Source organism: Athene cunicularia (genome assembly GCF_003259725.1).
Source record: "Athene cunicularia isolate RWA chromosome 8 unlocalized genomic scaffold, athCun1 chr8_part1, whole genome shotgun sequence".
Lineage (NCBI taxonomy): Eukaryota > Metazoa > Chordata > Aves > Strigiformes > Strigidae > Athene > Athene cunicularia.
In genome coordinates this window covers 29,211,783-29,234,665 of record NW_020799109.1, presented here as the reverse complement: position 1 = coordinate 29,234,665, position 22,883 = coordinate 29,211,783, and the positions used below count along the sequence as shown (strand labels likewise).

The 22,883-nt window shown below is 50.8% G+C and overlaps 4 protein-coding genes across 7 annotated transcripts in view; 2 read left to right on the top strand and 2 right to left on the bottom strand.

The window, feature by feature from the left end:
- Positions 1–1,013: 1,013 nt before the first annotated feature.
- ALDH9A1 (aldehyde dehydrogenase 9 family member A1) lies at positions 1,014–9,465 on the top strand. The gene is made up of 11 exons (XM_026853591.1): positions 1,014–1,362; positions 2,082–2,227; positions 3,331–3,460; positions 3,739–3,873; positions 4,366–4,562; positions 5,371–5,511; positions 6,200–6,388; positions 7,423–7,510; positions 7,878–8,019; positions 8,578–8,690; positions 8,800–9,465. Exons 1-11 carry the CDS (start codon positions 1,182–1,184, stop codon positions 8,892–8,894), a joined length of 1,557 nt encoding a protein of 518 aa, XP_026709392.1. The 5' UTR covers positions 1,014–1,181; the 3' UTR covers positions 8,895–9,465.
- A 95-nt stretch (positions 9,466–9,560) lies between these two features.
- MGST3 (microsomal glutathione S-transferase 3) lies at positions 9,561–16,329 on the bottom strand. 4 transcript variants are annotated; one of them, XM_026853597.1, is made up of 7 exons: positions 16,255–16,307; positions 14,500–14,621; positions 13,623–13,746; positions 12,345–12,418; positions 11,606–11,663; positions 10,453–10,525; positions 9,561–10,104 (listed from the first exon to the last, which is right to left on the bottom strand). In XM_026853597.1, the coding sequence occupies exons 3-7, from the start codon at positions 13,737–13,739 to the stop codon at positions 9,995–9,997; spliced, it is 432 nt and encodes a 143-aa protein (XP_026709398.1). In that variant the 5' UTR covers positions 13,740–13,746; positions 14,500–14,621; positions 16,255–16,307; the 3' UTR covers positions 9,561–9,994. The 4 variants fall into 4 exon arrangements, with proteins under 4 accessions (XP_026709398.1, XP_026709396.1, XP_026709395.1 ...); XM_026853595.1 differs by lacking the exon at positions 14,500–14,621 and having other exon boundaries at positions 16,258–16,329; XM_026853594.1 differs by lacking the exon at positions 16,255–16,307 and having other exon boundaries at positions 14,500–14,625.
- Positions 16,325–22,883, top strand: part of NUF2 (NDC80 kinetochore complex component NUF2) — a 21,760-nt gene continuing 15,201 nt past the window's right edge. Inside the window, exon 1 of the mRNA XM_026853592.1 lies at positions 16,325–16,676. The gene's annotated coding sequence lies outside the window, so the exon portion shown is untranslated. The remainder of the gene's footprint in view (positions 16,677–22,883) is intronic.
- On the bottom strand, positions 17,526–21,659 carry LRRC52 (leucine rich repeat containing 52). Its single transcript, XM_026853593.1, has 2 exons — positions 21,020–21,659; positions 17,526–17,773 (listed from the first exon to the last, which is right to left on the bottom strand). The coding sequence occupies exons 1-2, from the start codon at positions 21,642–21,644 to the stop codon at positions 17,526–17,528; spliced, it is 873 nt and encodes a 290-aa protein (XP_026709394.1). The 5' UTR covers positions 21,645–21,659.

Below are 22,883 nucleotides of genomic sequence, written 5' to 3'. Positions count from 1 at the left end.
CCTCTCTTAGTTCAAGGGCCTCACACCCCAGCAGAGCCAGAAACACCCCAGCGTGTTACCTGCATGGCTCAGCCTTGTTGAAATAGTTTATTCAGCAGCATGTGGTTGCTGGATCCAAGAGGATCGCACTAAGGTGGCCATGTCTCATCCAGCATAGCGACAAACTGTGCCTCTGTGGCTTTGGATGCCTTAGGTGCAGTACAGTAACCTGCCCCGCTACTGTCAGAAACTGCATCCTCAGCAAATCTGCACATGTTGCATCACACCATCTTTGTTATCTGGGGAGGGAAGCATTTGCAAGTCTAAACGTTATCTGAAAATTACTGATCTGTTGTTGTGTGCTGGTTGCATTCTGCTGTCGTTTGTTTGATCCAGTAGTGGTTAATCATTGTAACAAACTGAGGAGAAGAGCTTTCCTAACCTCTGCCACTGAAAGGACAATTCTAAGAATGTAAACCAACTTTATGACCACAGGAAGACTGGTTTGGAGGGAAAAAGGATGTTCATGGTTCTGTTTCATGGGTAACTTAAAAAAAAAAAAGGGCTGTGTGTTTCAAGATAAATTGCAACTGCAGTCACATCTTTGAGGGAGTTTAACTACTGCCAGCTGGTGATGCAGTGAGTGGTAATTCACATGTGTTGCTGCTTGTCCTTTGCTCCATGGCTTGTCTCACAGCCATAGCCCTGCTCATTTCTGCTTCTTTTTGTCCTTTACACAAATTGCAGTGTGGTCTTGTGTCCTGTCTCTGGCCACACCTGTTCGAGGAACTCTTCAGAAGCTCTGTGAAATACTTCCGTGGTAAAATATGTCCGTGGGCGTTTGCTTTCCTGCGGCTCCGCCTTTGGCTTGTATGTATCGACTTACTCTTTACGAATATTAACAGTTTTACCAAAACCTTCAAAACCTTCAAAACCCCTGGGTGGGGTGGGATGCTACGACCTCCGAGCCGCCAGGGGGAGCCCGAGCGCTGGGCAGGGCCGCGGGCTCCGTCCCGCCCAGGCGGGCACGCATGCGCATGCCCGCCGGGGTGGGGCGGGGCCCGCCGCCCTGAGGTTAAAGGCCCCGGTGGAAGCGGGGCCCTACGGCTGTGTCGCCTCGTGTCGCCCCACGGGGAACAGTCTCTCCCGTGGGGTTTCCCTAGCCCACCGCTTCCCCTCACCCCATCGCGCCGGCCCAGCGAATGCTGGCGCGGTCGCGGTTGCTGAACCTCTTGCCCCAGCTCTGCGCCCTCCAGCCCAGCCTCGCCATGAGCAGCGTTACCGGTACCGTCACCATCCACCAGCCGCTCAACTACCGGGCGGGCGCCCGCGTTCAGCCCGCTGACGGCGGCCAAGCCGAGGATGTGTACGAGCCGGCCACAGGTACCGCCCCGCTGCCTGCTCGGGGTTGGGGGTTGGTTAGGCCTGCGCGGAGGCGCAGGGCCGGCGCCCGGCCCGGGAGCTGCCTCCTTGGTATTTACTTGCAAGGGCCGGGTGCCTTCGGCTTCTCCCAGCCGCCCACATCGGCCTTACCGAGCAAAAGGCGTTTGATGCCTCATCTGCAGGCGCCCTGAAGTGTTTTGGTGGCTGCGTTTTGCTTCCTGCAGCACAGGCCTGTCATCAGGGTTTTTGGCAGAAATCAGCTCTGGCTCTCAGTCAGACAAAAAATTGAGCAGTGCCAGATCTTGGTAAAGGACATGATTTAAACATTTCTAAACTTAATTATTATTTTTTTTAATTGGAGATAGCTAGGTTTCAGCAGAATCACTTCAAGAAAAAGTGTTGCACTATGCAGAGGAATGTGTAACAGAGTCCTGAAGCTGGTGATAGAAGTATAACAAACTCCAGTGGGAAATGAAGGAATTTAATAACAAATGGAGCTAATCAGTAACTAGAACATGACTATGGAGAATGGCAGGAGAATGACCAGCTGAATTGCAGCACCTCTCCTATAGCCAATGTCAAACCATTGATAAATATAGCATGAAGTTCTGTAGCCTGGTATAGGTGGCTGGACTGAAGTCTTGGGTTTTGATGTAAGATAAACCATATTCTTCAGTGCCCCTTTTCTGAAGTTTATGTCTTATTTAAAATATCCCCAGGTCGAGTAATAACCAAGCTGCTCTCCTCTGGGGAGAAGGAGGTCGATCTGGCTGTGCAGAGTGCAAAGGCTGCCTTTAAAATATGGAGTCAGATGTCTGGCATGGAGCGGAGCAGGGTGCTGCTGGAGGCTGCCAGAATTATTCGGGTATGTTCGCCTCCTCATTTGGAGAGGGGTGGTTCTGTCTCTGAGCTTTCTTGTGGGCCAATGTGGTTGTTGTGGGGCTTCCAGCAGGACTTCCAGAGCTCCAGGAGGAACACAGGAGTTAACACTTGCCTTTGAACAGAAGAGAGTAGGTTGCCTTGGGCAGGGCTTTAGTGTCATCACTGTATTCAAGGCCAGTGTATACCTTCTCTGCTTAATTCTGTTAGAAGACATAAAACTGAAGTTGAGATCTCGCAGGGCTTGTACCTCTTTTCACGGGTCCAAAGATTAAGTTTCACTGTACGTGATTGCAAAGCTGAAACTGCATAACTGGCACATTTTTGAACTTTTGAATTGTTGGACACTATTGTCACATGATTGGAGTGTGTCTTGTTTTAGCAATAAAAAAATGTAGGAATGATGGTTTTTATCTTAGATACCAGATCATACACATGGGAGAGAGAGGATACAAATAAACTAGCTTTATGACAAACTGCATTGTGAGATAAGATGTTCTTGGACACTGAAGTTAATCCCCATGGAAGCACAGACCTGTAACAAACCAGACCTTCTTTCCCCAGTGTGTATATGTGATGAGAAAACTATTTTCTTTCTGCCAGATTTCTGCTTTTGCCAGATTCTGCAGCAGGGTAATATTTCTGCCTGGGAGATCATCTGTTAAGGGATGTTTCCCAGCTACATTGCTTTGTCCACCCTTCACTAAGTCATCTGGATCCATTTTGAATTCTCTGTTTGCAGTTCCTCCCATTTTAGTTTGATGAATTCTAATCATTGTTTGCCATCTGGCTTCTAAGTTCAGGTTTGTTCATCTTTTGGATAAACAGGGATATTAAGCAAGACTGGACTAGCAGTGAACCCCAGCAGCTGTCTGACATGCCCAGTGGTGACTGATCCCATGGGAAAGTGAAAATTAGCAATTGGGACTGTGCCTTTTAGAGATGACAGCCTCTCATGACAGAGCCTGGCTTACTGGTGGCAGAGGCAGAGCCTCATTTGGGACTTGTGTGCTTGAGAAGCAGCTGTCTCCTTGTGAGTTCTACTATGGGCTTCTCTAACACGGTGTCACTGTCCTGTGCCTCTCACAGGAGCAAAGAGAAGAAATTGCAACCCTGGAAACCATCAACAATGGCAAATCCATCTTTGAAGCCAGAGTGGACATTGACATATCCTGGCAGTGCCTGGAGTATTACGCAGGACTGGCAGGATCTCTAGCTGGTGAGAACGTTACTGGAGTTTGCTCTTTGCTCTCTGTCCTGCCACTTGTGTTCCCTGGTAACTTCTATGGCACAAGATTGTCTTTGCTGTTGATTTCTCCAAGAGATGAACTACTTGTTTTTCTGAAAATCTTGGAAGGATTTTCAGAGATCTCTACCTAATGCTGCCATGCTCTGTGTTGTTCCCAGTCAAAGTGGGATCTTGCCCCTGAGGCTCTAATAAGACAGGAAGGGGCTTTGCTTTTCTCTACCTTCTGGCTGCTTTTTTTTTCTTCACAGGTGAACACATCCAACTTCCCGGGGGATCCTTTGGGTACACTCGAAGAGAGCCCCTTGGGGTGTGTGCTGGGATTGGAGCCTGGAATTACCCTTTCCAGGTTGCCTGCTGGAAGGCTGCCCCAGCCTTGGCTTGTGGTAATGGAGACCCTCTGCCTGTGCAACCTTCTTTTGAAAGCCAAATGATCCTGAGGGGGTGAAGTGATTTGGAGGATAAAGCCTAGTATTACCTTGAAGGAGGTGTTGAAGAATCAGCAGGACCTTCAGGCTGTTACTCTGGTGGGAAGGGAGAGGAAATGGAAGTGGGAGCACAGCAGATTTGAAGGGGGCAGGGAAAAGACTGGTTGCTTGGCTTTTTCCCAGATGAGGAAGATCTCTGGAAATGTATGCAGTGCAGGACCAGCAGCCCACCTCCCCCAGCCCTTCTCAGCAGGAAGGTGCAGTTCCTCCCTTTCCCCAGTTGCAAAGTTCAGCTGAAACTGTTTCCTCCTCTCTTGAGGGGATCTTCTAGCATCTGTTGAGACAAACTCATTGTGTGGGATAGGGGTTTTTTCTGTTTGTTTTTTTTTTTGTTCTCTCTAAAGCAGTTTCGCTGTTAACCCCACCTTGCCTCTGTCTGGATTCCCCTAGGCAATGCAATGGTCTTCAAGCCCTCACCCTTCACCCCCCTTACGGTGGTGAGGTTGGCAGAGATCTTCACAGAGGCCGGTGTGCCCAAGGGGCTCTTCAACGTGGTGCAGGGTGGAGCAGCCACAGGCCAGTTCCTCTGTCATCACCCAGATGTGGCCAAAATCTCTTTCACTGGCAGTGTGCCAACTGGCATCAAGGTAAAGGCACCTTCGCACTCAAGGACACAAGGGGTCTGTAGTGCCAGCCTTCCAGCTGTGCTGCGGATGTCAATTCCTTCCTGAGCTTTTGTGCGTGAGGCTTGTAAAGATAGAGTGCGAGTTAGCATTTTTTGGTCTGAGCAAGGAGCTTGTGCATACAGGGTTACACTGGGGCTCCAGTTGGCCTGCTGTGCACAGACTCAGGCACTGGGTCCTTTTGGGGGAGCCCCTTGGTCATCTTCACTTGTTTAGCCCTGGTTGCAGTGAATTGTTTGATCTGCTGAAGTGAGGTATCTGTATGTAGAGGAGGGTACGTAAAACAGAGAAGCCCCGGGAAAACGTGTGAGTGTTTCTGACAGTAATATTCAGTTTAGCAGCATACAACCTGTTTTTAAGCAGCAAGTTAGTTTTTGTAAATTTCTTGCCCTCAATTTATTCTTCAGAAAATGAGAAGTCCCTAAAAGGGCTTTTAAAAATAAATTCTGATTTGAAAGAGGGGAAATAGTGCCCTTTGAACTCTCCTTACATGTGTGTACTTGTGGGGTCCATTGACACAAGATGCAGTTACAGCTGTCCTCTGGGCTTATGCTGAGCACGAGACTTCCTGCAAATGACTCCTCAGGTTTTGTTGCTTTTATTTTTAAGAAAAAAACCCCCAGACCCTCTGAGACTGTCCCCAGCTTGTCTTTTGTGCTGCTGATGTGGGTGAAGGGCCCTGCAGAAGCTCTCCCTTTGAGGGTCTCTTACCTCCCTCCACCAGCCTCCTCTTTGCCAGTGGGTCACTTGTCCCTTCTGTCCTTTCCCCTAGATCATGGGGATGGCAGCTAAAGGGATCAAACCAGTCACCTTGGAGCTGGGGGGCAAATCCCCCCTTATCATCTTTTCAGACTGTGCCTTGGAGAACGCCGTGAACGGAGCCCTCATGGCCAACTTCCTCACGCAGGGCGAGGTTTGTATCCGCGGGGCAGGAGCAGTTCTCCCCAGTGCAGCGGAGTGTTTGAGAATTGGGCAGCTGAGCCAGCCTGTGACTTTGCATGATGAGGGGTGCCCTGAAGCTCCCACCTTGCTATGCATTTCCCTGTGCAGTGTCACCAGGGATCAGAAGATCCTAGCAAAAGCCAGTGCAGGGCATCCCAGCAGAGGGTACCTTAGCCAATGCCCTGTCCTTCCCAGAAGTGGAGCTTCTCTGACACCCGGTACAGAGCTCGGAAGAAGCTGTGCTTGTGTCCTCTGGAGGGGCAGCAGGTTCCCATCTGGTGCGCTGAGCCACAGCCCTATGGGGCTCTGTCCATCCCAAATTAGAGATCTCCACAGGTGCTGCAGGTTTTGTGTAATCCTGCTGACAAATTGGTTTATTGGGACTATCTCTGTGAACTGAAAACTCAACCCGAGTTCTTTTCTGCTGGTGACGATGCGTTTTTTCCAACTGGTGGCATCAGTACCGCTATGTCCAGCATGGACTGTTCAGTGGAGTCATGAGCAGCAGGGTAATTGAGTCTTCTTTGTTCCCAGGGACAAGTTAGCTGTTTTAGCAGCTGTGGAAGGGCCTTTCTGAGTGCCTCTGTAGCAGGACACAAGCAGGGAGGGACTCTGGAGTGCTGTGTGTCTTATTCTGAACAGCCTGTCCTGTATCCCAGGTGTGCTGCAACGGCACGCGGGTGTTCGTGGAGAGGAAGATCCTGGATGTCTTCACAAAGGAAGTAGTGAAACGCACTCAGAAAATCAAAATTGGAGACCCGCTTCTGGAAGACACGCGGATGGGAGCCCTTATCAACCGTCCCCACCTGGATCGTGTCCAGGGCTTTATCAAGCAGGCAAAGGAGCAGGTGAGATTGCAATGCTTCCTTGTGACTGCCCTGAAATGTCTTTCTCTATTGTTCAACACAAGACTGGCAGCTGCTTTCCTGCCCCACATCTTCTCAGTTAAGCTGTTTTTTTGTTATGGTTGAATAATGTGATAGGTGTCTTGGGCTGCTGGATTAAAAGTAGACCACTGCACATTTCTGAATCAGCAGCAAAGGTGACATATCTTGATGTTGCCAAGTCTTAGAGGTTGTGAGATACGCAGCATGGCAACATGTAAAACGGGATAATCCACACTGTTTGGGCTGGTTCTAAGTTGTGGTGACACCTCGTGTACTTTGCTGTTGTCTCATTTGGGTTCCAGTTTTGTTGGTTGAAGAAGGAGCTTACTAAGGATCAAAGGCCAAATTTACAGGCTGTTGGAAACAGTCTCTCTAAGAGCAGTAAGATCTACCCAGGCTTTTTCATTTTTTTTCTCCAGGTTTTATTACAAAGTGTAGAGATGCTTTAAATGTCAGTGCTAGGTATATGAGTAGATGTAACCAGCTTGGAGATGGCATGGAGAAGGGGAACTATGAGTGAAAGCCAGGAGAGGTAGACAAGGATTTGGAAACGGATGTGGGGTATGAGAGGAGAAATCCCCATCTCTGAAGTTGGGTGTTTGATAGAGGTAGGTGCTTCTTGACAGGTAGTGTGCTAAGGGATTGATTGATTTGCTGATGAGGCAATTCACACCGTGTGAAGATGTGGAAGTTAATGGGATACCAGCTGAGCATCTGCTCCTGGTTGTAGGTGCTTCCCTCTAACCTACAGTGGCTCCTGTGGCAGTTGCACCCCAAACCAGCATTGCTTGGACTTAGGTCTTGCCCCTTGACCCTGATCTGTCAGTGATGCTGTGTCAGCAGTCCTGTCCTGGAGAGGCTCCAGGGAGAGCGTGGGCACGGTTTGTCCGATAGGTCTGTAAATCCATCAGGGAATATTGGCCAGCCGGAGCTGTGGCAGCTGGGCAGGATGCCCCTGGATGTGCCTGCATACCTTCTGCCTGGCTCTTTTTCAGGGGGCAGAGGTGCTGTGTGGTGGGGACCTGTATGTGCCAGATGACCCCAAGCTGAAGAATGGCTATTACATGCAACCCTGTGTGTTAGGTATGATCCTTCTTATTCACGGTACTGTGGTCTGTGTGGATGTTACTGAGTCTCTTCTAGAGAAAGCTGTGTTCAGAGTGACTGTCTCTGTGTACGTCCACAGTGTGGACAGGCACTCATACGTGTGTACTAGGGAGCTGAGGCACCCAAGAACCACATCCAGAGAAATCTCTACTGTTGGAAGGCCTGACAGGGCACATACAGTTTGTGCCTTGGCTGCCTTAAGATGCAGGATGGGACTTGTTGCTCTGCTAGCCAAGCCAGGCGGGCTGTGCGGTGCTGTCCAAAGGCTGTGTGGGTTGCTGAATGCCCAGGCTGTGCTGCTGGCTCTTCCTCCTGAAGCACATATGCTCTGCCTTGCTTCCAGGGAACTGCACGGATGACATGACCTGTGTGAAGGAAGAAATCTTTGGGCCTGTCATGTCCATTCTGCCGTTTGACACAGAGGAGGAAGTTGTGGAGAGAGCCAACAACACCAAATTTGGCCTGGCAGGTGGTGTCTTCACCAGGTATAATTGAGTACTGTGGCTGGTGTGGAAGTGGTCTAGGAAGGGGAGGAGAAGGGAAATACTGCAGCATCTTGATGCTCCTCTTGCTGTGCCTGGCTTGGGCATGGATATTGTCTCCCAGAAAAGTTGAAGCAAGTTATTGCCAATAGAGAACTTCGTAAATGACTGCACATCTCCTCCCAGTTTTTCCTAAAGGGTTAAGTGGGCCCAGCTGTCCTTCAGACTCCTTCCAGCCTGTGCTTGGCCTGCTGCCTGCCTTCCTGCATCTCTGGGAGACGTGCACCAGGAGCCTGCCACGCTGCTGAAAGCGCACAAAGATGGCTGCTGGCCACTTGCCATAGCTGCTTTGGCGGTGTCATTGTCCTGCCCTCTCAAATCAAATGCAGTTTTGAGTGTCCTTGTGAAAAGGTGTTGTATCCTTCGAGCAGGCAGAGAGAGCAGGGCAGGTTGGGCTCCAAACACCTCTGTGACCTGCTGGCCTTTCTCTGTGGGATGTCAGGTGGCAGAGGAGGAGGTGATGAATGGCAAGGGATCCAGCTGAGTGCCCTTTTCCTGCAGGGATATCCAGAAGGCTCACAGAGTAGTGGCTGCTCTCAAGGCTGGGATGTGCTTCATTAACAATTACAACATCAGCCCTGTGGAGCTGCCTTTTGGAGGATACAAGGCGTCAGGTGAGCTCTGTTTGACCTTCTCTGGTATGACTGCATGGTGGTTACAGGGGTACGAGGGGCACCTGGCACTGCTTGGAGCTGTGTTCTCACTTCTGGCTTGTCCCTGCAGGATTTGGCAGAGAGAATGGGCGGGCAGCCATGGAGTACTACTCACAGCTGAAGACTGTCTGTGTGGAGATGGGTGACGTGGAGTCTGTGTTTTAGTAGCTCTGGAGCCTGCTCAAGGGAGCATCAGCCAGTTCTAGCCTGTCAGCTAGAGATGTGGATTTTTTACACAGCAATAAAGTGCTCTAAAATTGTAAGTGCCTGGGGGGGGATCATGCTGGAGCAGCATTTGGCCATCCTGCTCCTTCAAGGGGGAATGTATACATAGGGCTCAGCCTGGGGGCCTGCTCTGTCCTGTCTGGTGAAGGATGGGAACCTTAGAGTAGGAAGCAGCACTACAGCTTTCAGCAGCAGCTTGTGGATGTTTGGCACCACTGGAAGTTTGTGTGCCTTCAACCCCATTGCCTTCCACCCTCAGTCAGCTTTGATTTTGGCTTCTTAACAAGTATGACCCTACTCAGTGCACATATGAGATCTTGGACAGATCAGTATCATGTAGCTATAGGCTCTCTCTGTTCTCCCAACTACGTAAAAGCCTTAAGGGTAGGGTTGTTTGTTCCCTCTAGCCCCCTTGTAAACACAAGTTTTGTTTTTTCTATCTGTACCTTGCTTCAAAAGTGGGACAAAATACTGTGAGGGTGGTTAGCTTATGCTGCCTGGGACCAGGATGGCCTTGAGAATTGTCTCCATGCACTGAATATGGAGCAGAACCAGAGTGGTAGCAAGCATAGGATAGAGTGCTGCTGCTCTTAAAAGCTATTTGACTTCCTTCCTATAAACCTACTGTTCCTTTTAAACATCATGAAACAACAACTTTAAATGTTTGCCTACATCTCTTTTTAGCAATCAAATAAACATTAACTCTGGAATATCTTATTGCAGAGTGACATGAATTGAGGGGTCCAGAAATAGGGCTGCTGCTGTACGGGTTAAACAGGTTGCAAGATGGCTTTTTGGTCACTAAAATCATAAAAACTAGAACATTGCTGCTTGACAGACAGATTTCTGTAGTCTTACAAAACCAGAGTTGTCTGGCATTCTGCAAAACTGCTTAAGAAAGCCCTCTATAACTTCAGAATGAAAATACAGAATTGACAACTTCATTTTATTGAATGAGGAGAAAAGAAAAAAAAAAGGAAATGTTCTAAAAGAAAACAAAAATCCCTTTAGTTTTCCACGCAGCCATGGTGCTGGTTCAGTTAGTCCTGGCAGAGCCAGCCAAGGTGCTGGCAGGCTGAACACACACCTGTGCCCACCAGCCCAATGAGTGCAACTGAACCAATGGTCCCTCTCCTTCGGTTTTTTGGATCTGGAAAAAAGACATGTTTTGTCAGTTCAGCAGCCCATCACTGAAAGATGAGCCCACCCCAGAAATTAAAGACTGAACAGGAATTAGAGATTAAGCTCAAGGCAAAACAGCAGGCACTGGTTCAGGCCATGTACTACCCTCAGTCTGTGCTATTATTAGACTAGTTCTCTTCCTTAGAGCAGGAGAAGCATACTGCAGTTACCACTGTGGCCTGGCACCCTTCTCTCTACACCCTGAGTGGAAGCTTTATGCTACCTCCTTGATGGGAGCTGGAGGAAAGAGCCCTGAGGCCACTGTAGGAGACTTAAGTTTTCAAGCACCTTCCTGTGCTTCAGGGTAAAGACTTACCTCCCGTATAGTAGCCGTAGGCATAAAGGATTCTCCCCAGGATCCAGGCAATGCCAAGCCCTGTGGCAGCCCGCTAGAATGAAACAATAAGCATTAAAGGTTTTGGAGACTTGCCACTTGCATGTGCTTAGCTCTTAACAGCAGCCCTGCTTCAGAGAAGTGAGCACCCACTCTAGCACAGGTCCTGACCTTGCTGGGGCAACTGGGTGTCAGCCTGGGGGAGGTGGGTGGCTGATGGACATGCCAGGTGTACGGTGTTTAGGAGGAGTCACTTTCATGGGGAGGAAGCATGTGATCTGCTGTAGAGCCTTCCTCTTCTGCAGCACAACTCTTCTCAAGCAAGAAATGGTTAAGTCATGCAGGTAGGAGGTACAGAATCTCATTTCACTGCTGTCTAGTTGGTGAGCTAGACCAGTGCCAGGATTTCGGAGGATGAAAAATTTCACATTGAAGTTAGGGCTTGCTGCAACGTGGCTCCAGTTTGCCAGATTTGCCTATGCTGCTTCCTCCCCTCTTCAAAAAGGAATATTCAAGAAGGACCCAATTTGTCTGTTGGTGGCAAGAAGCAAGCTACTGCTATTGGCCTCTCCCACATGCCTGCCTCCTCATGAGTCATCTAATCTTTTAGTTAAAAATAATCCAGGCTTCTTTGGATCCTTGGCACACACCTCCTTGGGTGGTGGAAGCGAGCGGGAAGCTCACCATCTTCCCCATCAGATAAACTCTTCGTGAAGGTGCGCTTAGAAGGGGGGGAAGGGTTCCTGTCCTACTCACAGCCAGCTGCTGAGCAGCACTGTTGTAAGCCCAGTAGGACCCTGTGGGACTTGGAAGAGCCAGCAGGGTCAGAGGGACCCTCCCCACTTGCAGACTGGAGGCTGCGAATGCTTCAGGTTGTCTGACCAGGCACCCTTAGGAGAAGGGAAGGGGTCTAAAGCTGAAGCAGCAGTAATGAATTTATTAAATACTTGTGATTCCCCTGCACAAAACCTACAACTGTTTTCAGGAGGGGCACAGTTGTGAAGTGTGATGTGGCTAGTGAAGCAGCCTGCTGCCTCCCAAGGGGCTAGCTTGGCCTACTGCCCCTACCCCCTCCCCAAGTCAGGGAGAAAGAGCAGAGTTCAGTCATGCAGGCCCTCACTGTAGCGTCACTTACCGGATGGTAGAGTCCACCGGTGGCTAGAAAGAACAGGAAGGCAGGGTAAACTTCCAGCCTGAAAATAAAAGCGAGGAGGTTGTGTTTGTGCTCAAGGTGCTTACAAAGAGGAAGCTCTAGAAACACAGAAGCTGTGAGCAACCCCTGCCAAGGTCTCTCTTGGGCCTGACTGTTATGAGTCTCAGTGCTCGATGCTGTGGTCACAGATGGAGGAAAGAGGGAATCTGAGCATGCACAGACTTTTAGGGATGTCCCACCATCTGTGCTTCTCTCTGAGGCCACCCACCTACTCTTTCTGTTTTGTGCCCAAAGCCACTGCTAAATACCACTTACCACCAGCTAACTCAGGGGCAGTTGTTCCTTCTAGCACCCTGCTGATGTTGCAACCTGGTCCACAGCAGCTGGGTGGACTTAGGTCCCTCCCCAGGGGAGACCTGGGCAGCACACCAAATTGCAAGCCCCCAGACAGGCTCTTCTGGAAACAAGATTTCCAGTTTCTTAAGATCCACCCATGGAGGCAAAGAACTGGGCACTGGGAAGAGGAGGCTGCTTCATAGCCTAGTCTCATAGTTTAACGCTTGGTAAGGAGCCAGCACGGCCTTGAAGTGTTAGATGGTTGTGTGTCCTTCTTGAGCGTTGAGCCTGAACCTAAGCACCTGGCAGCACTGAGTCTCCAGCTGTAGGCCCTGCTCTGCTGACCTGTGTGTTTTCAAGGCCTGAATTCATATGTGTTACTCACGTGTTCTGGTGTGCACGCTGGATGCAGTTGAATATATGCCCGTGTTCAGGATCAGTGCTGTACATGGTTGGATACTGCCAAAAGAAAAAAAAACCAGCAGCAAAATATGAGCAAGTGCGGTCTGGGCTCAGGAGCCTGGTGTTTGCCAGCAGCGAGGAGCATGCCCTGCAGCACCTCTTCCCAGGGAGCTCAGTGCTGCCCGGGTGATTGCAAGACTGATTTATATTGGCAAGTTAGAGCCCGTCTCCTGCCCCGTGGCCCACAAATGCTTTGTTGAAATTGTTGCTTGCCCCAGGCCCCTTCCTGAACTCCCTGAGCAATCTGACTGTCCCTCGGAGCTGGGGACAGAAGATAGCCAGGCACTGGGTGACCTCCCTGTTTAAATCCTACCTCTTGGAAAGGGAGAGCAAGGCAGCATTACCAAGGATCCCATGTCTCCTCCAGGGAGCTAGCAGCAGCCTGTCCCCCAGGAACAGCGTGGGAGGCCAGTGCTGGTCTCCCTACCACAGAGCCGAGCAGCCAGCTAGAGCCGCTGCTAGGCCTCAGAGGCTTCCCTGAATCTGAAATCCAGCGCTGGGCACACCACAGGCGGGGGGTGCATTTGCAGTAATCCTGACTTCATGCAGCAGGAGTGGGGTCACCCCAAGAGGCACCTGGGGGCTGCAGCATACCCCCAAGGCTGTCCTTGCACCCATCCCTGCCTGTCAGGTCCCCGAGTGATGTGGAGAAAGGGCAAAGGAGTGTTTGTGCTCTAAGCTGAGCAGCACAGCCGCCTCCTGTGTGCTATCGCCCTGACTCACCTACAGGATGCTGCCTTCCCCTGCCCCGCCCAGTCCAAAGGCTCCTCAATGGATGCTGAGGGAAGGTCACTCTGGGATAACTAGTGAAAGGGCTCACATGCTCCCCCTGAGTCTAAGAAACCCTCCTTTTTTCTTTTTGTTCCACTACAGCCCCTTTGTCCCCAGTGCTGCATCAGTCACCTTTGCAGGGAAAAAGGGCTGTGCAGTTTCTTGCTCATCACTGTTTCCAAGCTCAAAGCCTTGTGCTTTCACTGTCTCAGCTTGGTGCCAAGCGCCTCATGCCCCAAAAGGAGCTCTGCCGAACTGTCTGCTCCATTCTGGAAAGCCAGAACAGCAGCTCCATCCTTTGTGCATCTGTGTGGTGGGGCAGGAAATCTCACCAAGTTACCCCAAAATAAGCAAGGTGTCACCTAGCTTGTCTGCAGCATCCCCCGCAGACCATCTCCAACCTTTCCGTTCCCTCATCCTCAGCACTCACCTCCACACGGTACTTCTTGCGGGCCTTGGCCACTTTCACTGCGAGGTGCGTGACCAAGATGAAGCTGGCAGCCCCCGTCAGGATGACGTAGCCATACTCCTTTGAGAGAACAGCCATCTTGGTGCTGTCAGAGAAAGAGAGCCCATTACTATTTTGGGGTGTAACTGGGGAAACAGCAGCTTGCTACGTGCAGGTGTGCGTGGAAGAGTTGCTGAGCATGGACCCAAGACCTCCCAGCACAGGGACTGGCTGAAGGGAGAAATGCTGAGTTGGGGAATTTTCACCTCTTGGCGCCTGCTGGGTATTGAGCAGCACAAGCCAAGGGTACTCTGCTCAGTTCTTGTCAAGTAAGCCTTAAAATCACCTACATGTTGGTGGGAGGTGGTGGCTGGAGGACCCTAGTCCAGCCTCTGGCTCAGAACAGGACAACAGCCAATGGTAGGTCCCAGTGTCTCTGTTTGTGGCTGGCTGAGCCCAGCAGCCTCACTGACACAGGGATGTGTCTGCAGGGATGCTCTGCAGGGCTGGATGGAAACTGATTGTTCATGGCCACTTCCAACACCAGAACTAGGGGCCACCAAATGAAGTCAGATTGGAAAGAAAGCAAAAGAGGCATTTTTTCTGCAGTGGGGAACGGACCCGTGGAAGTCCCTGCTGAGGGGTGTTGCAAATGCAGGCAGATTTTGGAAATTCAGGGGGAAACTGGGCAAGTTCTGGGAATAAGAGGGAAGTTGGAAATTGTAATACAGACAAACACAAACTGGCTCAGATATCCCCTGAGCTGAAAGGAGCCGGGCCACGTGAATGGTTAGTCTGTACCACTAAGGTCATCCTTACATAAAATAATAATAAAACCCACCACAATAGCAGTAATAACCTTTTAAGTAAAGAGGCACTGGCCAGACGAGTGATGCTCACCACCACAGCTTCAAGGAACCCTCTTGGAGTCACAAGTTGGTCAACAGCCCCCAGCAACGTGCAGCTCCTGCTGTTTACCAAACACCTGCACAAGCAAGCCTGCTGGCCAGGAGACACCAAGGCCCATGTGGTTTGCATTTAACAGTTCTGCACCTCCTCACACAGGCCTGAGATGGAAGCAGAAGCCTTCACCACGCTGTCCCGCAGCACGGTCGCATCGCACACATCTCCCTCTTTCCTGCTCCCCGTCTGCCAGACATGCCATCAGCCTGCGCTGCTGAGAGCTGTCCAACACCGAGCACCCTCCCTGGCTGCAAGTAAGCACAAGGGCCCTTCCCCATAACCATCTGGCACGAGTGTTCTTGCACAATCCCAAACCTCAGATGTCTGCATGACCCAAGACGGCACGGCATCATACATTGAAGCAGAAGACAGCAGAGACCCCTCTCCAGCACTGAGGTGATTCCCTCTCCAAACCAAACCCTGCCGGGCCCTATCTCCATCTGGTGCCTCCACGATGTAGGGATGTTTTGGTGTCTCCTGCACTGCCCCACCAGCACAACCTGTCAGTGTGGGGTAAAACGGGCCACCTCAAGGAACCGCTGCAAGCGGGCCACCTACTGCAGCAGCGCCAGAACCCCTCACAAAAGATCTTCAGTGACTAGAGGTGTTTATTTCTCATTTCAAAGGGATTATTACTGACGGAGCAAGGTGAGCTCTGTCTACATAAACTTTAGTAAACAAGTATTGGTAAGAAAAAGGAAAACCTAAAGTAATGCAGAAAAGTCAGCTGCACCCGTGTGTAACAGAGGATAGTGCCTGACACATTGAAAATATAACACCCTCCCACTCAGTAGAGCAGGCTGATGGTCACATTTCCCCCTTCAAATTACAAGGTTGGTGAAGAACATGCACCTGCCAGCAAAGACCAGGCATTTTAACTTCACAGCACTAAATTAGAATCTGGGGTTTTATCTGGGCATCAAAGAGCACAGCAAAGCATTAAGCCAGGTGTATTATAAAGCTACTACTCTTACACTACTGGTATAAAACTGTACCTTAGGCCTTTGCTCTAATAATCTGGAGCCATATAAAGCCCTGCAAAGTCAACAGGACTTTCAACTCGTCTCCGCCCGCACGCCTTGCGGCTGTTTCCAGATTCTGGTGCCTTGTTTCAGCAACCTTTGTCCGCAGCTGCAAGGACTTTCCTGACAAGCGCTGGCTCGGTGCACAAGGCTGAATTGCTGGGAGCTGTAGCAGCAGAGCTCGCTGGGGTGGTTTTAGTCCAGAACAGGCGTTCTTACCAAGCTTGCCCTAACACTAACAGTTATTATGAGTCAGCAAAACTGAGTATCCTTGTGCAGACCCACGCGTGGATTCTGGCTGAACTACCAGGGACAAACGCCAGGCCCTCTCTCCAGCCCGGAGGGCCTCCGGTCCGGCCCAGGCTCAGCCCCGGAGGCTGAGCTCCCCGCCAGCCCTGCAGGGCGCAGCTCTGCCCGAGCGGTCCGGGGTGCGGGCAGGGCCCCGCCGCGCCCCGCAGCCGGAGGGACAAAGGGGAAGCCAGGCCTCCGCTGGGTCACAGCGTCGCTGTCTTTTCTTTACCCTCTCTCCGACAAGCACCCCAAACATGCACGCGGAGCACTCGCTCCGCCCTGGCCATCGGCCCCGGCCCCCGCAGGGACAAGGACAAGGGGAGTCCCCGGCCCATACTCACCCTCCGGTGCGGCCCAGGATGCAGCGGGACGGAGCCGGCTCTGGGCCCGGTACCGCCCGCAGGCGGGGCGGGGCGGGGGGAGGTCGCGGTCGAGCTCCCTGGGCGGAGCTACTCGTGTTTGGGGCTGAATTTGACGGGGGTTGCCGCGGCAGTGCCGCACCCGTGTCCCCAGCACGTACATACCCTCAGCAGGCTGCGCTGCCATGTCCCCCTCAGCCGTTTTATCCGAGCAATTATACCCAAGACAAAGATTACAGTTTTGGTTTTCAGGCTACAGTTTAACAGCTCCAAGGCAGTGTGGTCATTTATACCATGCTTGCTGAAATCTTCCCTTGCTTTTCCCTTTTATTTCACCAGACCCTGCTAGTATCAGATGAAGAAGCCAGTGTTTCACACGTGGAGCTGCTGTGCTGGGTCAGGTAAGCAGATACTTCTCCCGGCAATTACCAGCGTTAGTGATATGAAGGATCTTATTTACATCTCTCTTTATTCTGGCCTGTATATGCAACCCTGGGACTTTGGCATTGAAACACAAGCCATTGCCAAGAATACTTGGAATGTGTGTAAGCACTACTTTTTACATTTAAAAAAATCCTGGTTTAGGGATATGTGATACAAAACTGGAGCTGGATTTTCAGTTCTGTAAATGTTCATAAAACAATGGAGGTAGAGAGGGTCCGGCTGCAGGGGGACAGACGGTGTCTTTAGCTGTCGTGGCTGTAACAGGGAAGAAAGCAGGATGTACTAGGATCCCTGGCCCCTAAAGTCCTGGTTTTAATCTCTTTGCTCACCTACCTGCCTTTCCACAGCAGAAAGTTCTTGGATTCCCTGGGGCTCCAGCTGAAGTTATCTGGGCTGGTCCCAATAAGCTCTACTGGGTTTTCTGGCCAGAAAGGCCTTGGTGAGCTCCCTGGCTACAGCCAAGTGCTGGGGCCTTTCCTATGTTTCAGATTTTACCTCTTCAAGCCGGTCCCTGTGACCCTGCTCTTCCATAGTCTCATGGTAAAGCAGGAGTATAAATGCCTGGCACTGCGCATCTCTCATCCCCACCCCACCTCACCCGCAAATGAATATTTTTCCAGGGTCCTGTATCCCAAGTTGAGGTAGCACAGTGAATGAAACCGGAGCACAGAGACTTTCTTCTTGTGCAGTTTTATTTCACTTCAAAAAAATAGCATCTAGAGTGGAACATAATGTGGGAAATTGGGCAGGAAGGGCCTGCCTTTAGTTCCCACAATGGGCGTTCAGTAGGATTTGTCGGGCTGATCCTAAGTGTCTGTGTCTTCCTCCTCCTCCTCCTGCTTTGAAGTGTGGACTTCGTAGATGACAGCACAGATGCCAGCCAGCCAGGCTGCCACAGTGCCAGCAAAGAATATGCAGAAGCCAATGAGACACAGAAAGATGTAGTCTTGCTTGTACAGTTGGGTCAGGCAGTTGAAGTGGAGCTGTGCCTCCACTGCAGGCATTTTCAGGGCACGCAGGCCTTCTGGAGTGTAGCAGGTGATGTTTTCAGCATCTAGAGAGGGAAAAGCAGAAGTGAGACTCTCTTGCCTGTGTCTTAAGTATTAGTGAACAGGAGTTCTGATAGAAAAATAATGGAGGAGTTTATCAAACTCCTGAAAAATGTCTACAGACTTGACACTTCTCTCCCTCTGTGGCTTAGGTAAAATCAGACAGGCAAACCCTTGCCAAACCACAGCTGCCAGGTTGCCAGAGTGATTTCTGTAGTGTTGCCTCCATAGGAAGATATTGCCCGTTCGATCATGCCACTGCGGCAAACTGCTGTCTCTGCATTGTTCATCTCTGCTGACTGAGCACTTATTTTAATATAAGAGCACTTGTGCTTGGTTTTTTTAATCTCAAACACCCTCTGAAGTGATACAGCCTAAATTATGCTGGAATAATGAGGCTTGTGCGCATTTGACAGTTTGGGTGGTTTGCAGTTAGACATAGCCTCGCCTTCTCTGTGAGGGAGGAAGAGGAAACTCATCAATGATTCAGTTCTACTGAAATAATGACTATACCCTGTTGTATTGTAATATATGCAGTGATAAAACAGATGCCGGCTTTTCCCTCTGAAGTTAGCGAAGGCTGAGCGTGGTCAAAGCACCATTCCCTTTTGGTGTCTGTAGAAGTACAGTGTGCTCTCAGCCCTGGCTCTCTCCTTCCTCTGCAGGACCAGACACAGTTACTGTGCCAGACATGGGCTGGGCACTGCTTGATGTGCTGCTGGATGGATGGGCCATAGGGAAAGGCAGCAGTGGAGAGGAACAAGCTACAGGGGGTTTATATTGTATTACATTATATCATATTACTGACTGATGTAGCTGCAGTGGTTGTTCATGCTGGTATCTCTCATTGTTCTAACTGGAGAGCTCTTATCTCTCTGCTACCCAAATCCATCTTGATTTGGGAAACTTCATATCAGCCCCTAAACTGCACAGATCCAGTTGACCACAAAACATGGGTGCAGGGCTGTTCTGTGAAGCAGCAACAGCTTTTTTAAGGCCAGGATGGGGATCTGCTTGCAGCAGATTTCAGGGCTCTGTCCCAAAATCCTTTTTCACTGGAGCTGTCAGCTCCTGTCACAACCCTCGGTTTAGGGCTGCCTAGTCCCGATGAAGAGGCAGCTGCCTTTCTCTGACTAAAGGCAGGTGGGCATTTGTGACATGAGGTGTCCAGCCTGTGTACACTTGCCATCAGCGTGAAGGCTCTGCACAGCCCTCACACCAGTCCTGGGAAGCATACGGTCTCCTGTGGACTCGCCCACAGCCTCCTGCCAGGACACACTGAAACCCAACAGAGCAGGGGAAGTGGAGCAGCCTCCATGGGCTTCCTGGTTTCTTTGACTTTCACATTTTCCAGAGCACAGTGCAGGGATCTGTACTCAAACTACTTGTCTTTGCTACCACCACCTTTCCTACTCCTAACGTCTCAAATGGTCTGCAATGAGCTTTGTTCTCCTGTGCCAGGGCTCAGTGTGTTATCTCCAATCTTACTGCTAAGAACAATACCTTTTTACACTGTTCCATAACTGCCTGTAACCTGTATGTGGAAAATAAAAAACTTTACTCTCTATAGGCAGCTTAGTACATCTAGTAAGACACAGAGGTATCCTTAATTTGGTCTGTCCTAACACCAGTTCCCATTTGCCCTTCACTTTTCTCCCCTTGGGCCCTTTCTTACTTGCTGGACAGACTTTCTCAAACAATTTCTCTTTTGCAGCACTCTCTCACCATTGTGTAGTGCATTACTGAAAACCAGGCTTTCTCTGTTAGTATGGGCTGCGCTGTGTTCCTCCTCTTTAGTTTGGAAAAATCGAGTTTCTGTGCTGCAGCTGCAGAACAACACTTTGCCCTTTGGGCCAGTGTTTTCCTGGGAACTGGTGATTACTCTAACTCATGAACACTCCGTGTCCACGGCCCAGTTGTAGAATCTCTCAGTATGATAGGAAACAGCTGATTTGGGGATCCCAGATGATGTAAGGAAAGAAGTTTTGGAGACCCTGTTTTCAAGAAATGGCTTTTATTCAGAAGCAAGCTGCACTGTGCTGCTGCAGCCCATGGGACTCAGGGCTCACCTGCATTGCACATACATTCCTTATTTCGAAAAACTTTTTTGCTCTGAGGTGCTGGAGGAAGAGTGGGAACAATTTAGATCTTCCCAGCCATAAGGATACAGATGCTTTTCTGAGTGCAGCTTGTGTTCTGTCAATCAAATTTCATCTGGGATCCAAAGTAGAGGTCCCGTGGGAACAGCAAACTTTGCTGACTTCTGAGCATTGGGTCAAAGTATGATAGAATCAGCCAAATGTACCTGCTCTGAGGGCTGAGGAGCACCGTGACAGCTGGAGGCTGCAAGATTTGTAATTTTTATTTGTCCTAGCACAAGAGCTGCCGGGCTCTTAAGGCAAAGAGCATTGCATACACCCTTCATGTACAGAAGTGGGTTGTTGGGGAGCAGGGTGTGATCACAGCCCCATGCAAGTCAATAGCTAAACTCTTGGCTGGCTTCCACACCACCCAGACTTTTCCCAGAGACCCTGACAGTGGGAGATGAGAGCAGAAGAGCTGACTGGCTTTCAACCTGGCTTTGTGTTCAGCACTGAGCAGCGTTGCTGCTGTAGAGGTTGCACAAATGAGGTCTGGCGGCCAGGCATGTTGTGCAGGAAGAGGCTAGTGAGAGGTTCAAGGTGAAGGGGGCACTGGAACAGTGGAGAGCTCAGGGCTGGAGAGGCTGCCCGAGAAGGTCAGAACAGAGGCAGGACAGCATTTCCACAGAGAGAGGAGGGTTAACTGATCACTACAGACATACTGGTACTGTGGCAGCACCAAAGGATCCAAGCAGATGGAGACAAGGCAGGAAATTCAGAGCAGCAGCTTTCCCAGCACAGATCTCCCCAGAGCCACGTTGGGCTCCTCGCTCTTGGCACTGCAGCCATGGGGTGCTGTGACTCGCAGGCACAGGGACACCTCCAGAGGCTGGAGCCAGGCATTTCAGAGCAGCAGCAATGTCTTAGCCACATGTTACGCCTCCCTGACTGTCCTGAGGATGTGAGCAAGTGTGACTCTGTGGGTGGAGTGTGTGTAACCCAGCTGCGCTGATCGGTTTTGTGCAACACCAGAAGATGGGACCTACAGTTGACATGCAATGGCACAGCCCAGTGAGCTGAAGTTTTGGGAAAGAGAACAGAGGGCCCTCTCCATTCCACACAGATCTGCAGGAGTAGGGAGGAGAGGGGTCCTGTTCACACAGCCCTCACCTGAAAAATGCACGTTGCTTTCTGTCATCCAGTTGATGAAGTCCAAAAAGGAACAGTTGCAGTGCCACAGGTTGTCACTGAGCCCCAGAAACCTCAGGTTGGGCAGGTCCCGGACGGTGCTGGTGTCCAGGAACGTTAAGCCTGTCCGGCTCACATCCAGATGCCTCAACCAGGTATTATTGGCAAAAGCATCCTTCTCAATGGCCACAAGGTTGGGATTGTCTGAGATCTTCAGCACTACCAGGCTGAGGAGGTGGGAGAAAGTGCTGAAGGTGACCTGTGTGAGGTTGTTGAAGCTGAGGTCCAGATAGACAAGCTTGGCCACACCAATGAAAGTGAAATCCAGGTCATCCCCCAGGAGGTTCTTCCTGCAGTCCAGATAGACTAAATCAGCCAAGAAGCTCAGTTCCACTGCTGGCAGGTACGACACGTTGTTTGCCGCCAGAATCAGCTGCCTGGTGTCCAGTGGGATGGCTGCAGGGAACTCCTGCAACTGCTGCCCTGTGCAATTCACTTCCAGGTACTGACAGCTACACCTGCTCGGGCAGTTGGTCCTCTTCGATGCCATCCCCATCCCCAGAAGAAACATGAGGCTCAGGGGCCACGATCTACCTGAAGAAGACATGGTCTAACACCTTCCAGACCGCTCAGCCCGTTTGGGGACTGCAAGCAGCCCTATGCAAGCTGCGTTACCATCACAGCCATGCCGAGGTGTCTGGCTGCAAGGTAGTGCTTTGTGTCCGTGACTCACCTGACTCCTTGGCAGAATGCCTGGCTAGAAACCGAGCCCGGTTTCTACATTGGCAAGTGCAGAACCGTGGCTGGAGTGTCTCCATGTCACACTTGCTGTCAGGTGACACCTCTGTGATGTCAACAGCTTGCAAAAGCTGCCCGGCTTCGGAACAGTGCTGTGACCTCGCTGGCTGAGCAGGCGCTGCTTTTGGCTGAGAGGCAGTGCAGGGAAGGCATGTATTGGGTGAAATCATCAAAACTGCGCAGGGCAAGGGCAAATGGTGTGAATTTTGTCACAAATGGTGTCAAACTGCAAGAGGTGGTCATTTGTACTGATTAAACAAGAGAGCCCTGCGCGATGCTGGAGTGGACTGGGTTTGTGTCCCTTCACGAGGCAGAAGAAGGCAGCTAAGGAGTGTGGTGGGCAGAGGAAGCAAGCAGCCGATTCAATGTGAATGATAGAGGAAGCTTCAACTTTATTGAAAGAAATCACACCTTATATCAGCACTCTACAATACACTACTTGTAACTCTATTGGATACATTAAAAAAGCTACATTATAATATCTCAGCCATTGGGTACATCGAAAAGGTCACATTGTAATATCCCAGCCCCTTGTAGCATTTCTGGTATGCATAAACATTTTTCTTGCTTTGAACCTGTTTCCCTCCCAGGACTGTTTTTGTCTCACCCCCAAGGTCATAATGCGCCCCAACTTATCTCTTTGTTCTCACCACAGTCCTTGCTAGCACAACTGAGCCTTGGGTCTTCATCCTTGTTTACATAACTGTACCCTGGGTTCTTTCCTTTGTTTACCTCAGGTGGCTGTGACCGACTTCTGCAGGGAGCTATGGCCTTGCTCTCTGCAAGCCGTTCTCCAACAAAGGAGATTCCTGCAGGGGCATTTTTACTGAGGACAATTTTCCCAAGCCACCTCAGCATCCGCCGCTGGCTTGCCGCGGTGCTCCTCCGCCTGCCTTGCCCCGGCAGAGGGCCGCTGGCTGTAGGTGTCGGTGCAGCGCTCAGCAGGGCCAGCCGGCCCTCCGCAGCCCCGGGAAGCCACCACGACGCTGTGGCAGCGAGGGCCGAGCGGGGCAGCTCCCCGCGGGCTGTACCAGCCGCTCCCAACGCC

What these genes read in the sequence shown, in the direction of transcription:
- ALDH9A1 (XM_026853591.1), top strand. Translation starts at nt 1,182, where the DNA reads ATGCTGGCGCGGTCGCGGTTGCTGAACCTCTTGCCCCAGCTCTGCGCC. An exon ending in TCAAGCAGGCAAAGGAGCAG is followed by an intron (nt 6,389 to 7,422) that starts GTGAGATTGCAA and finishes GCTCTTTTTCAG; the next exon opens with GGGGCAGAGGTGCTGTGTGG. An exon ending in GCAGGTGGTGTCTTCACCAG is followed by an intron (nt 8,020 to 8,577) that starts GTATAATTGAGT and finishes CTTTTCCTGCAG; the next exon opens with GGATATCCAGAAGGCTCACA.
- MGST3 (XM_026853595.1), bottom strand. Translation starts at nt 13,739, where the DNA reads ATGGCTGTTCTCTCAAAGGAGTATGGCTACGTCATCCTGACGGGGGCT. An exon ending in CCGGTGGACTCTACCATCCG is followed by an intron (nt 10,526 to 11,605) that starts GTAAGTGACGCT and finishes GTTTCATTCTAG; the next exon opens with CGGGCTGCCACAGGGCTTGG. An exon ending in CTACGGCTACTATACGGGAG is followed by an intron (nt 10,105 to 10,452) that starts GTAAGTCTTTAC and finishes TCTTTTTTCCAG; the next exon opens with ATCCAAAAAACCGAAGGAGA.
- LRRC52 (XM_026853593.1), bottom strand. Translation starts at nt 21,644, where the DNA reads ATGTCTTCTTCAGGTAGATCGTGGCCCCTGAGCCTCATGTTTCTTCTG. An exon ending in AAGCAACGTGCATTTTTCAG is followed by an intron (nt 17,774 to 21,019) that starts GTGAGGGCTGTG and finishes TTCCCTCTCTAG; the next exon opens with ATGCTGAAAACATCACCTGC.